This window comes from Taudactylus pleione, unplaced genomic scaffold (genome assembly GCF_031769625.1).
Source record: "Taudactylus pleione unplaced genomic scaffold, aTauple2 ptg000938l, whole genome shotgun sequence".
NCBI classification, from domain to species: Eukaryota; Metazoa; Chordata; class Amphibia; order Anura; family Myobatrachidae; genus Taudactylus; species Taudactylus pleione.
In genome coordinates, this window is record NW_028285339.1 from 277935 (window position 1) to 293299 (window position 15365).

General features: G+C 48.4%; 1 protein-coding gene across 2 annotated transcripts in view; it reads left to right on the forward strand.

Annotated features, from left to right (window-relative positions):
• DOT1L (DOT1 like histone lysine methyltransferase) overlaps positions 1 to 15365 on the forward strand; it is a 207492-nt gene that overhangs the window by 109887 nt on the left and 82240 nt on the right. For both annotated transcript variants that reach the window (XM_088459839.1, XM_088459840.1), the window contains 3 exons: positions 2238 to 2279; positions 2911 to 2994; positions 8667 to 8901. In XM_088459839.1, the coding sequence (XP_088315965.1) occupies positions 2238 to 2279; positions 2911 to 2994; positions 8667 to 8901 (361 nt within the window). The remainder of the gene's footprint in view (positions 1 to 2237; positions 2280 to 2910; positions 2995 to 8666; positions 8902 to 15365) is intronic.

The window sequence follows — 15365 nt, forward strand, 5'->3', positions numbered from 1 at the left end:
TTTCTTCAGGGTAAGCCTGTACAAGTACAGTCTGACAACACCTAGTCAGTGGCCTACCTCAATCACCAAGGACTAGCATAAGTGTTTCGCATTATCACATGGGCTGAACGCCATCTCCGTAGTGTTCATCCCGGGGATTCTCAATTGGGAGATGAATTTCCGCAGCTGTCGCGAAGTGCATGCAGGGGAGTGGTCTCTCAATCCAGAAGTCTTTCAGTTCCTGGTGGCCAAATGGGGTCTACCAGACGTGGACCTCATGGCCTCACGACACAACCACAAGCTTCCAGTGTACAGGGCCAGGACAAGGGACTCAGGCGCAGCCTTCGTGGACGCATTATCTGTGAAGTTGGACCTTCCATTTGGTATACCTTTTTTTTTTTTTTTTTTCCTCCGGTCTCCCTTCTGCCTCAAGTTCTTTGGAAGTTCAAGCAGAAAGGAGGCACCGTCCTGTTGGTAGCTTCAGCTTGGCCCAGGCGCCAATGGTACTCCGATCTTCAAAGTCTCTCCATAGACATTCCTCTCCAACGTCCTCTACCACCAGACCTGTTGTCTCAGACTCCCTGTCTACATCCGGACCTGGGCCGTCTGTCTTTAACGGCTTGGCTTTTGAGACATTCCTCCTAAGTTCTAAAGGGTTTTCCAGCTCTGTGGTCCAGACCATGCTCAAAGCACGTAATCCAGCCTCAGCCTGGATTTATCACAGAGTGTGGCATACATATTTCCAGTGTTGTGCTGCTAGAAACTATGACCATAAGGTTTATAGGGTTTCTAGAATCCTTTCCTTTCTTCAAGTTGGAATAGATCTCGGACTCTGCCTAGCCTCTCTGAAAGTGCACATCTCTGCTCTGTCCATCTGGTTCCAGCGCAGAATTGCTCCTCTACCGGATGTTCACACCTTCCTGCAAGGTGTTCTACGTATACAACCTCCCTTTGTCCTTCCTTTTGGCTCCTTGGGATTTGTCAGTGGTTCTCCACGCACTTCAGGAACCTCCAGTCGAACCCCTGGATTTAGTAGATATCAAATGGCTCACTGCGAAGACTGTTTCTTCTGGCTATAGCATCTGCCTGATTTAGGGGCACTCCCCATTTCTAATCTTTCATCCGGACAGGGCTGCTGTTCGAATGCTCCCTGGCTTCCTTCCTAAGGTGGTTTCTAGTTTCCACCTCAATGAGGAAATTGTTGTTCCAGCCTTTCAATCACCAGACCTCTCGGCAGGTGAGGCCTCTTTGGATGTGGTCCATGCTCTGAAGATCTACGTGGACCGTACTAGTTCCATCAGGAAATCGGACTCCCTCTTCATCGTATATGGATTCCACAAGAAGCGATGGCCAGGTGGCTTTGAATGACTATTTCACAGGCTTACACACAGACTGGCCTTCCTATGCGAGGTACAATATCTGCTCATTCTACTCGCTCTTTGGGTACCTCGTGGGCAGCCTGCTGTGGTGCGTCTACCGAACTATGCAAGGTGCCCACGTGGTCTTCTGTCAACATCTTAGGTTATATGGCTTTGATACATTTGCCTCTCAGGATGCTTCTTTCGGGTGCTCTGTTCTCCTTTCCGCTCAGGTGCGTCCCCACCCTTGAACAACTGCTTTGGGGCATCCCAATTGTCTCCCTGTGGAGCCCTATGGACCCTGAAGAAGAAAAAGAGAGTTATAACTTTCCTCTTAACTCTTTCTGTGAAGTCCACAGGGCACCCGCCCTGACACACCTGGCTTCTATGGGTTTCTTCTCTTGGTCACTTGTTTCCTTTTCTGTGTGAGTGTGTGATTCTTCAGTGTACCAGTCTTCCTTCTCTCCTATCCTGCTCCTGCCTTGGGCTTGTTAACAAAAGGAAATTGCCCTCAGGCTTTGGGCGGGCTATAGGGGGAAGGACCGGAGCATCCTGGAACAGGAAAAAGCTTTGCAGGAGCTGATTGGTTGGTACTTTACATCCATCCACTTTCACTCTCCAAGACTTGGTAGATCTTCACAGTCCGGTTATCGCCAGACGTTACTAAGGGACCACATCCTCTTTATTCACATATGGGTGGCCCGTGTGGACAGGTTAAATTTCGGACAAAACAGGATATGCAGTGACCTCTTGCCCATATGCAACTCATCATCTACAGTTTATATGTATATGCATTCTTCATTTGACAAGTCCCACTCGTCATCCGCAGTGAAGGGGTTAAAACATTTTAATTGGGAATGCATTGTAACTTTGTTACGTGTTTGTTCTTTTTTGTTACAGCTTGAAAATTATTTTTCCAGTCTGAAAAATCCAAAACTCAGGGTAAGTTTTAAAGCTGAGAAAAAACAAAACAAAAACATGTTTGTCATTAGTTTACATTCATTTTCTTATTGGTTATATAGACAATTTAGTATTGTACAACTTTGGAGGTTAACTAATGGTTTGGGACCCTAAAGATGTATTATCGCTTTGCAACAGTTAGGGCCGGTTTAGCCTCTGTAATTAACGGTGGGATAATGCAGTGATCAGGGCTGTTCTGTTGTAGCTCTCAGGCTGCACTTAACGCCGAAGCTCTGGCCACTTATCCCGGAATTTATGGATTAATGCACGTTAGTCGTGGATTTACTGTGCAAGGAAAAATGGCTGATACTCCTAATTGAATTGCTCCGGAAGTATAAGGCCAAGGCCACTAGCACTTATCCTAACGCAATAATTTTTGCTGCTAATTGAATCTGGCTCTTAGGGTCATTCCATAATAATAATTTACAAACTAGTGCACTGCCAACTTCATTATGACTTGTTTTAATGTGTTTATATTGTAAATACCCTGGAGTCCTATAGTTTTATATAAAAAGTTTTATACTTTTTAACCAATAATATATATTTCTAAACAGTAATGAAATTTAAGTTTATTATAAAAATAAGCTTAATACAGTGCAAAACTATTTGTTAGGAGGAGCAGGAAGCAACACGAAGGAAGCAACAACGGGACGTAAAGAGCAATACCACCACCCCTACAAAACTTCAGGAGACCAAGGTATGGCCGACAGTATTTGCCAGGACAACCCTGTATATATTTGAACCAGATCCTTTACTCCAAATTATAAGCATAAAAGAGGATTTTTGGTCACTTACAATTGAATACTTTTCTCTGAAGCAGACTGGGGAACACTGGACCATGGGGATCGCAGGTTGGGGCTAGAGTTGTCACTTAAACTATACTGTAGCTCTGTGATGTAAATGGCTGGGAAGGCACTGGCTACTACCAGAGCCAGATTGACAGATACATATGAACCCGAGGGTTTATGTGGGCATCATACAAAGGTGCAGCTGTATATAGTGCTGAAAATTTGGTGTGTTGATCAGGGATGTGCGGAAAAGGTAGACGGGGGAGGCAGTCTCTCACCAACCATAAGCTCTTTACTCCAGATTGTTGACTATAAAAATGATTAGAATAACACAAGTTTGAAAATATTTTCCTTAGAATTTTTCTTATCATTTTTATTGTCAAAACTCTGGTGTATACTTAAGTATGACAGGAAAGGCACAGCCTCACCTGACTGCATATCACTGCTGTAGCTTTAGCATCAAGTTCCTCCCCCCTGGAACCCCACAATGCCAGTACGCCTTTAAAAGAGACCGGACAGGAGTAACAGTAACTTTAAGAACAAACAAACGAACCAGTAGGGAAAAGATGATCAAGAACATAAACTCCACACGACTTGGGCGTGAGGGAGATAATGAAGTGTCCCACAACCTGCTTCAGAGAAAAGGATTTAATGGTAAGTGACCTAAAATCCTCTCTTCTCTTTCAGCGAGGCTGGAGAACACTGGACCATAAAACGTTCAACAGCTGCCCCCAGGAGAGGGAATGCTCAGGCTTCCTGACCGGAGAACTGTACGCCAAAAGTGGGCATTGCCGGAGCTGAAACCGGTAGCTACACAACAGGCTTGTTCAGCCGAAGCCTTGTGTCGCGATTTCTTGTGTCACGCTGTAGAATGCACTGGCAACCGGTCCGGTGCCGGTCGTCCTGTACTAGAATAAGCTTGAGTGATGACTGTGCATTAGATCTGCTCGATGGTTTGGTTTGTAGCAAGCCAGCCATGTATGTGTGTATCATAAAGAACAAGAAGAGAGTCTGAGCAGCAGACAGATTAAGTATTATCCAAGTAAATCCGCAGAGCGCGGACGACACCAAGCAGAGCAAAATCATCCCAGTCCCAGGAAGTTGCTGAAGAAGGAATAAACATTTCCTGGTTTAAGTGGAAAGCCAAAATAACTTTTGGCTGGAATGTAGGAACCATGTGGAGGTCAGCTCTATTGTCATGGAAAATGAGAAAAGGCGGCTTGCAAGACAAATCTCCCCGAGCTGCGGCAATAGCCATAAGGAAAACCATCTTCCCTGTTACGAAGTGAAGCTCTGCTGAAGCAAACGGCTTAAGTGTAGGCCGTTTGATAGCTGATAGGACCAGATTAAGATCCCACGCTGCTACCAGCAGATGAAACAGTGGTTGAATACGCATCATGCCCTGCAAAAAGGTTCCAACTTCCAGAAAAATGGCTAACCACCGCTGCTTAAAAAAAAAAATAGCCAGGGCTGAAATTTGAATTTTCAAAGAACGAAGATTTATCCCAGCCACCAAACCCCCTTGAAGGAAGGCCAAAGTAGAAATAGACCTCGTTGCAGCAGGTCTGGTCGAAGTGGAAGACCCCACCTGGGACCTACCAATATTTTGAGATTGTCGACGTACCATAACATGCGAGGTCAGTCCACAGCCACCAGGATCACCGACATCCGTTTATCTCTGATGTGCTGGAGTAGTTGAGGCAACATTGGAGTTGTGGTAAGAGAGCTACTAGATGAACATCCCACAGAACAGTCACGGCATACACTGCGATAGCTAGTGGGTCCCTGGATCTTGCACAAACTGGGGGAACTTTGCAGTTTTGCCGTGAGGCCATGAGAGCCACCTGTACAAGGCCCCACTTCCTAACTAACTGAAGACCTCTGGATTGAGACCACTTTCCCGGCAGAAACTGTGCTGCTGAGGATGTCCGCTGTCCAATTTTCCCCTCCCAGTATGAACACAGTTAAGAGCGTTGGAACAAGTCTCTGCCCTGGAAGGGATTCGGACTGCCTCTGCCAGTGCTGCGGTGCGCTTTGTGTTTCCCCATGAGTGACAGATGCCACCTCCATGGCATTGTCCAACTGAATCTAAACTGGCTGGCCGACCAGGGCAGACTAAGCTCCCAAGTAAGGCAGAAAGATTGCTCAGAGCTCATGCATGGTTATTGGAAGAGCAGAACGAGAAACCGAGAGGATACGGACGCTGAGTATCCTGTCCAAGATTGGAGAATTTCCCACTGGAATTCTCACGAGTGGAATATGGTGTACTGAATGCTCTCGGAGGTGGAGACAATTGTGCCCAACAACGTCATGCACAACAATTTGACGGCACGGCACTGTTGTGACCAAGGACCGTAGGTCCATGCCTTGGACTCCGGCTAGAAAACTTGCTAAAGAGATGTGTAGAAGACCACCCCTAGAAACTGAAGGCGCTGACGAGAGTAGTAGACGAGTCTTCTCGAAATTGAGGATCCAGCCGTGATCCTGAAGCACTTGAACCATGCGATCTAAGTGCTTCATGAAAAGATCGTCTAAGGTATGATCGGGATACCTTCCGTGCGCAATGAGCTTGGCGAAAACACGCAGAGCTGAGGCGATAAACCGAAAGACCTGGAACTGACATCCAGGGACCAGTTTCTATAGGGAATAATTATTTGGCCTACATGCTGCGGGGCACTGATCTGAGAGATTCCAGATGAAAATGAGCCTCCCACAACCTGGTGGTCAAAGCGGGAAGATTTAAGAACGGCTGGAAGGAGTCAGTCTGCTTCCATACTGGGAACTACTTGGAGTAAAATCCCAATTCCCAAGGTGTAACTGTTGCAATGACTGCCTCCAAGAGGAGAGAAATGATATAGCCTGGTCCAACACCACCAGCTTCTCTGCATCCCAAGGAGGAGCGGTGGCGAGAAACCGCTATGGTGGTGGACCTCTGAGGGTCAATGATGTAACCCCTGGAAATGATGCCCAGGACCCAGGTGTCTAAAGACAACCCCATCCAACGGTCTCTGAACTAGAGCAACTGCCCTGAGACCGGACCCCATCAGGCACTAGGCTTCTGCGGAGCCCGGGCGCTGGTTGGCGCTAGAAAAGTGGCCTCTAGGTGCCGAAACCCCTACTGGGGAAGAAGCGGCCTCTGGCAGACCGACCTGTAGTGGATGCTCCCCATTGAAAGAAGGATCGAAAAGCGTGGAGCATGGTCCCCGCTATATTGGGGCAGTCACTGGTACAATGACCACCACTAGCCCAGGCTATAATAGCATCCAGTTCTGCCGAAACTGAACGCTGCCACCACCACCAAACGTAAGAGATTCCAAGGAACTGTACAATTTTTTTTTTTTTTTAATACACACTCCAAGAGCAGACCCAACATGTTGCAAGGCCTCAAACACATTTTCAGATGCACCATGAAGGTGTTCTGCAAAGTCCAATAGGGAATCCCTGGACAAATCACTGTGAAGCTGCGTGGCAAGTTCAGCAGCCCAAGTCTCCAAAGCTTGAGCCACCCCGGCTCAATACCAGTAAAGTCGGATAATGTCCACGGAGACCATGAAAATGAACAGGAAGAGCCATGTGCTTAGCCAGATACATCATTGGCGTGTCAACGGTGAGAGGCAATTCCCAAATTTAAACTGGAACCACTGGCCGAGGATGAAGGCAAGCAAAATTGGGAGGATTGGAGAGCGGCTTATCTGCCTCCTCGATGAGAGTGGATAGATCTGTAGAAGAAGGAAAAGTAGCAATCCTCTTGCACCGATGCTTGAATGGACCCACAACCTCTGCTTGGCAGTCAGCATTTAAATAGTCCAGAGAGTGGCTCACCGCAGCCATGACGTGAGGAAGACTCAAAGGCCTTACCCTCTGGGATAAAGTCAGTCACTGCTAGTCCGCCAACCATCCTAATCTGAAATGCCTAATGGAGCTCTGGAAGGAGGAAAACTTGCATGTGCCTCCCGCAGTGTAGAATCCTAGAAAGAGTGGTCCAAATAAGTGGAAACCCTGTTAAACCCCAACGCCGTACGCTCTAAGGTATGTAGCCAGGGTGGATCAGACACTCGCATTGTCAATGCCCCCCCGGCCGTAATGGGAATCAAACGCCAAGTTACAGCTGAGTTGAGCATTCATCTCAACCACTAACCCACAACGGCTACTGCAATTGGTGAGTCGTACTGCCAAGAGCAGATGACTCAGAACCACACAACAAGGAAACATGCGCAGCTGCCCTAGCTTGATCCTTTCAACGAACGGCACAAGGTTCACTAAGTCAGAAGTTGACGACCCAGAGCTTGCGCCCACTCCAGCTCTCCAGAGGCAGAGGTGGTGGCCCCAGACACCTGCGCAACACTAGACCTCGTTTGACTTTATACGCACGACGCCCCAGAGTCCATTTGTCTACACAGCAATTTAACATTACACGTAGCACAACTGCAAAACAATCATGGCAAAGGTCTTCGCCTTGAAATGTTTAGCTTAGTCCGTCTTAGGCCCACTTGCCGCGTGAGATATAGTGGTCGGAGGCATAAAAAAAATTCCCTTACATCGGTAAATAACGCAGGTCACTGGCAACTGCACATTCTCCACAGTAAAGGCAATATAGCAATAAAAAAGAAAATATACTTAGCCTTCCTGCGAGGCCCACAGCTGCAAAGGAGAGGACTTTGGAAGAGGACTGCACTTACAAAGGATCCCAGCCTGCAGGTCTAGGAGAGAACAGGAGTCCAGCAGCTGTCTTGTCATCGCAGCCTACGCATCAGCCAGTACTGCACTCCTGCTGCTACAGTCCAAGGTAGGCTAGCATCCCAGGCTCTGCCTCCCCTGCTTTGGTGCTTCACTCTGTGTCATAAGTGCTACTCCTCGCTCATTAGGGGAAAGCACTTGGTATGCAGGAGCTGCCTGTGAGGTGTGCACTCCAAGCAAGGTAGCTGCCCTCTGGAAACCCAGCAAGATGGCATTGCCATCCAGGACAATAATGCCACTCTGCACCCTCTAAAAGGGTGAAGGTGCACTCTGTCCCTCGGGTCCAGGTAGTCTCTCACTGAGACCGGTGCTCTATGTGGGGTATCCCGCTGAGCGCACTCCCCCTCTCGCGACTGCATAGCAGCGAGCTGACTGCTCCCGCAGCCATCAGCGCAGAGACCCTAAATTAGGGGGGAAAAAAAACACAGAAAAATTACAAAAGAAAACAAATAGTTGCCTACAACAAAGGCTTCATAGCAGCCCATCCAAAATGTGCAATACTCCATTAGGCACCTAAAGACAATTGGCATTGTGGGGTTGTAGGAAGAAAGAGCTTAGTGTTAAAGCTACAGTATTGTTAAAGTGCCTACGCCAGCCGCAACCTGCAATCTCCATGGTCCAGTGTTACCCAGCTTTTCTGAAAGAGAAGTATAATTTAATTCTATATAGAGGACATCAAGAGCCTATTGATAAAAGCATGAGATATATTGTGCTTCTCAATGTGAAAAGTACGTTTTCAAGAGAGATGGACAATAAGTGTGAAAATTTGTATGGAAGTGCCAAGCCGGTCTTCATCGGACCATAGCATCTGCTCTATTAAAACAAATTTTGTAACCGGTTTCAGGATTCTGGTGCTGAGGAGGAGAAGCCAGCTTCTGTGAAAAAGGCTTCACCAGCCAAAGCGCGCAGAAAACTCGGAAAGAAGGGCAGGAAAATGGCTGGTCGGAAACGGGGACGTCCCAAGAAACTTATCCCACCTGCTAGTGAACGCAAGCCCTCTAAATCCCCAACTGCACTGGAAATCCTACATTCACAGAATTGCCCTCCACCTCAGTCACCAACACAGTCAAGCCCTCAGGGTAAGCAAACTGTAGTGTTTAAAGTTGGATGAAATCCTTTGTGCAGTTTTAAAACCATTAGGGACATTCCTCCATGGCTGATTTCACCCACAATTTGGGGCACACTGGGATCTCTGGGGTATAGATTAAGTTAAGTGGAGCCTGGCACTTAAAATCTTCACTGATTGGCTGGACTCTTCCCCCTCTCTACCCCACCTGACCTTGCTTTTAAGTGCCCGCTGGAGCAGTTTTTGTTTTATTTTCAGGATGCTGCCTGTTTTTCTTTTTTTTTTTCTTTCTTTCTGCTGCTGCATGCAAACTATGAACTACAAGAGTCTGCCCACAACTTGACAGGTCTGTGACTGAGTACCTTCAGCACAGCGTCCTCTGACTCTGCGGCTGCGCCTATTTTGCTGGCTGTGTCCATTTACCATTCCCTTTCATTAATATGTTTGGGAGGGGGATTCTGCTGGACAATTACAGGACAAGAGTGGGGCTGTAAAAAAGGTTTTTGGTTATGCTAAGTGCAAAGCAAAATTTCATCATACGGTTTCTGAAGGGGGGTGTCATCTGCGCCTCATGCGAAATGGAGTCTCAGGGCATTGTGGCTCCTTCAACAGTATCTCCACCAGTTGATGTGTCATCCTGAGTGGCAGTTCTGGCTGACACATCTAATTTGTCGCAACTGATCGCTGCTAGCAGACATCAGAATTTAACCATTTCTGGGTCTGTTGCGGTTATTCTGGGAGTGCCTCCTCCTTACAGGCTTCAGGAGATGGTACTCTTCCCGTCTCTGCAGATGCTTACTCTGAGGAACTACCTTGATCCCAGGGTCTAGCTCATTCATTCCAAGGTTTGATTAAATTTTCTTCATACTTAGAAAAGCTTCTGGCCCCTTCTTCCAGGTACTATAAGGGGGCACCCCGCTCACAGAAGTGTAGGCTCACAGGTATATTTCAGTCCTAGAAGGGTTTCGATTCAGAGGCTTCCTTATAGGTGGACAATGTTTCTTTAAAGCAAGGCTCAACAAAATCCGGGGGCCAGGTAGACCAGATTTGGCTGCCTGGCGACCAGGTTTTCAGCATCCTCCGGGCCCTGAATGCAGACCGTGAGCGCGGTTCACACTACAGAGTAACAAACATACAGCCGTCAGCGGCGGCAGTATGTTTGATATAGCAGCCGATGAGAGTCTGTCAGACTCTCATTGGCTGCTGCGTCGTTCACAGAGTGAGCTGGCTGGAGCTCACTCATGAGCTCCACCTTCGACTCACCCCACAGCAGGTTGGGAGAGACGTCACGTCATGACGTCTCTCCCATAGTGCAGAGTGGCCAGGAGGAGAGGACAGCGGCTGTCGTCGGTAGGAGCGGGGATCAGGTAAAATGCGTTTATTTTGTTTTAAGGGGCACTGCATAGGGGGGATGGCCGCTACTGTAGGGACACTGCATAGGTGGGGGTGCCGCTACTGTAGGGGACACTACCTAGGTGGGGGTGGCCGCTACTGTAGGGACACTGCATAGGTGTTGGTGGCCGCAACTGTAGGGACACTGCATAGGAGGGGGTGGCCGCTACTGTGGGGGCACTGCATAGGTGGGGGTGGCCGCTACTGGGGACACTATGAGGGGGCTACTACTAGGGGAAATGCATAGTGGGGTCTACTACTGAGGATACTGCATAGGGCGGGCTACCACTGGGGGCAATGCATGGGGGGGCACTTCTGGGGGCACTGATTAAAGAGGCACTAAATAAGGGAACCACTACTGGGGGCACTGCAGAGGGGGAATTACTACTGGGGGCACTGCAGAGGGGGAACCACTACTGGGGGCACTGCAGAGGGGGAATTACTACTGGGGGCACTGCAGAGGGGGAATTACTACTGGGGGCACTGCAGAGGGGGAATTACTACTGGGGGCACTGCAGAGGGGGAATTACTACTGGGGGCACTGCAGAGGGGGAATTACTACTGGGGGCACTGCAGAGGGGGAATTACTACTGGGGGCACTGCAGAGGGGGAATTACTACTGGGGGCACTGCAGAGGGGGAATTACTACTGGGGGCACTGCAGAGGGGGAATTACTACTGGGGGCACTGCAGAGGGGGAATTACTACTGGGGGCACTGCAGAGGGGGAATTACTACTGGGGGCACTGCAGAGGGGGAATTACTACTGGGGGCACTGCAGAGGGGGAATTACTACTGGGGGCACTGCAGAGGGGGAATTACTACTGGGGGCACTGCAGAGGGGGAATTACTACTGGGGGCACTGCAGAGGGGGAATTACTACTGGGGGCACTGCAGAGGGGGAATTACTACTGGGGGCACTGCAGAGGGGGAATTACTACTGGGGGCACTGCAGAGGGGGAATTACTACTGGGGGCACTGCAGAGGGGGAATTACTACTGGGGGCACTGCAGAGGGGGAATTACTACTGGGGGCACTGCAGAGGGGGAATTACTACTGGGGGCACTGCAGAGGGGGAATTACTACTGGGGGCACTGCAGAGGGGGAATTACTACTGGGGGCACTGCAGAGGGGGAATTACTACTGGGGGCACTGCAGAGGGGGAATTACTACTGGGGGCACTGCAGAGGGGGGGATTACTACTGGGGGCACTGCAGAGGGGGAATTACTACTGGGGGCACTGCAGAGGGGGAATTACTACTGGGGGCACTGCAGAGGGGGAATTACTACTGGGGGCACTGCAGAGGGGGAATTACTACTGGGGGCACTTCAGAGGGGGGAATTACTACTGGGGGTACTTCAGAGGGGGGAATTGTTACTGGGGGCGCTGCAGAGGGGGGGTTACTACTGGGGAACCCTGTTAGTGGTGTGGCCATGGGGGTTGGTTGTCAGGGGCGTAGGTGCTCAGTAATGCTTCCCGGGGGGAAGGGGGCGGTCTGGCTCCTACACTTTCATCCTGGCTCCTAAGTTTTAGAAAAATTTGTCAAGCCCTGCATTAGAGTCGTCTAATGGGGGGGTCTTTCCTCTGTGACAGAGGATGATTCTTTGGACATCCAGGGTGTGGAGGCTTTGGGTAAGGCCTTGTGAGAAATTTTGCAGGTCACTGAACCAGGAGACTCGAGTGTCTCAAATGGTATCTCTCTTCAAGAGGAAGTTAAGCCACTGGTTACCTTTCCTGTCTCTCCACATTTAGAAGAGATCCTATCCACTGCATGGTCCCATCTGGATCGCAAGTTCCAGATATCTAGGCTTGTGTATCTACAGTGCATCCGGAAAGTATTCACAGTACTTCACTTTTTCCACATTTTATGTTACAGCCTTAGTCCAAAATGGAATAAATTAATTTTTGTCCTCAAAATTCTACACACAATAATCCGTAATGACGACGTGTAAAAAGTGTGAGAGATTTTTGCAAATTTAATAAAAAAACCACACACAGTGATATGTTACCTGATCTGGCCGATTCCGACACATTGAAACGACAGATCGTGTAAAATATATGGCCAAATCTTGAGAAAATCGTGAGTCCCCACTCATGATAACGATGCGATGCGCGTCCCCCCCCGCTGGTCACACATCGCGTGAGCAGATCTGCCAATCTGGTATACAAATGCACTGGATAAGTGTCTGGCTGCACGATAGATCGTCTGAAGATTGGACACTGCAAACGTCAAATCGTGTGTAGAGCTGCCAAGGAGAGTTTTCAAGGGAAATCGTGCACAATGTCGGATCGTGAACACATCGCTATGTCTGTGGCCAGCATAAGAAATCACATGTACATAAGACTTCACAGCCTTTGCTCAATACTTTGTTGATGCACCTTTGGCAGCAATTACAGCCTCAAGTATTTTTGAATATGATGCCACAAGCTTGGCACACCTATCTTTGGGCAGTTTCGCCCATTCCTCTTTGCAGCACCTCTCAAGCTCAATCAGGTTGGATGGGAATCGGCGGTGGACAGCCATTTTCAGATCTCTCCAGAGATGTTCAATCGGATTGGAGCAGGGTTCCATCCAGGATGTCTCTGTACATTGCTGCATTCATCTTTCCCTCTATCCTGACTAGTCTCCCAGTTACTGCCGCTGAGAAAACATACCCACAGCATGCTGTTGCCACCACCATGCTTCACTGTAGGGATGGTATTGGCCTAGTGATGAGCGGTACCTGGTTTCCTCCAAACATAACGCCTGGCATTGACGCCAAAGAGGTCAATCTTTGTCTCATCAGACCAGAGAATTTTGTTTCTCACGGTCTGAGAGTTCTTCAGGTGCATTTTGGCAAACTCCAGGCGGGCTGCCATGTGCTTTTTGCTAAGGAGTGGCTTCCGTCTGGCCACTCTACCATACACAACAACCTATTAGGTTGATTACTGCAGAGATTGTTCTGGAAGGTTCTCATCTCTCCACAGAGGAATGCTGTAGGTCTGACAGAGTGACCATCAGGTTCTTGGTCACCTCTCTGATTAGGGCCCTTCTCCCACGATCATGCAGTTTAGACGGCCGGCCAACTCTAGGAAGAGTCCTGGTGGTTTTGAACTTCTTCCATTTACGGATGATGGAGGCCACTGCTCATTGGGACCTTCAAAGCAGCAGATATTATTCTGCACCCTTCCCCAGATTTGTGCCTCGAGACAATCCTGTCTCGGAGGTCTAAAGACAATTCCTTGGACTTAGTGCATGTCAGAGCACAAAGCAAGCATGGTCAAGTGTGGGACCTTTATATAGACAGGTGTATGCCTTTCAAACTCATGTCCAAACAACTGAATTTACCACAGGTAGTCTCCAATTAAGCTGTAGGAATATCTCAAGGATGATCAGTGGAAATAGGATGCACCTGAGCTCAATTTTGAGGTTCATGGCAAAGGTTGTGAATACTTATGTACATTTATGCAAAAGTTAAAAAAAAAATAAAAAAAAAAACCTTTTTACACGTTAAAATTCTACACACAATACCCCATAATGTTAAGGACAAAAATGTATTTATTCCATTTTGGAATAAGGCTCTAACATAACAAAATGTGTAAAAAGTGAAGCACTGTGAATAGTTTCCAGATGCACTGTATCTCTCATCTGTTCCTGGTTGAAGAAATATCAAAATGGGAATGCCTGCCTTGGATGACCCTTCCATTGTTAGAATGTCTAAAAAGGCGACCAATTCCGGTTACAGAGGCCATCCTCTCTTTGGGATATTTCTGATCATAAGCTGGAGTCCACTTTGAAAAACCTCCGTATGGCAGCTGGGCCTTTTCGCCCTCTTGGTTTCCACTTGGGTAAACAAGGTGGTAGAAAAATGGGAGGAACTACTCGGAGAGGCACTCTGATCTAGTACACCGCATTCTGGCTTTCTTCCGTTTGTCGAGCATATCCAGGAATTTGCCTTTTATTTGCATGAGAGTGTGATAAATGCAGGTTTGGTCAGGTCCTGTGTGTCTGCTTCGGCAGCTGCGGCTCACCCTGCACTCTGGTTAATGTCTTGGCAGGCCTATGTGGAATCTAAACTATCCTTGGAGCCTTTGCCATGTGCTGAGGGATGACCTTTTCAGACCATTATCATACGCGCACGCACGGGGGGGTTTCTGAGTACCTAGAAACCCCCCCTAGCCGCCGCTCCATCGCCGAGCAGCTACACATTTTTATTTTTTTTATGAAAAGGAGCAGCCGGATTTCAGGCAACTGTGCCTGCTCTTAGTCTGGCTGGAGCTGGGCTGGCTCAGCTGGCTGACTGTATGGGGAGCTGCTGCGGCAGCGCGCAGCTCCTCCCAGGAAGTTCTGATGGGGCATTGCAAGAGGGCCAGGCTGAGCTGCGTTGCCGCCGGGTGACTATTCCCGGCGCTTTCTCCTGTACCTTCAGCCGCAGGTGAACTTATGTGGGGAGTGCCCAGTGGGGGAGGGGCTGCCGGCAGGGGGTTTCTGCCAGTGCGGGGGATTACTGCCAGTGGGGGTGTACATTAACAACTGATATTGTACTTGTTTGCCTGCGCTTATGTTTTTGTGTGAAAGAGGTGTGTGTATGTCAGTGTGTCTGTGTTGGTGCGTGTGTCTGTGTGTAGTGCTTGTGAGTGTCTGTCCAAGTGTCTGTTAGTGTGTCGTGTCAGTGTGTGTGTAATGCCGAATTGACTGTCCATCATCCAAATATATATATATAAATATATATATTTATTATGGCTAGATTCTTTTTTGGTATGGAAACCCCCCTTTCAGATTCCTGCGTTTGCCACTGATTATTGAACAAGATCATCGCACCTGGCTACAGAAGAGCTCCTTTTGTCCCTTTTTCATGACCCACGGCTTCCTTATGGTCCTTTCACCACATCTGTAAGTCGCATTTTTGTGGTTCCAGAGGACAGTACTCCACTTCCAGGGGTGGCAGATCTCTGGACCATCAATTTTATTTTGCACGCATACCTGCGGCACATCCTTCAGAAAAACTTTCCACATGACTGTTTGTCCCCACACATAGGAGATTTTATGGTGGGTGCCTTTCTCCTTTGTTCTTGAAACGCCTGGTTTCAGACATCCTCCAATACC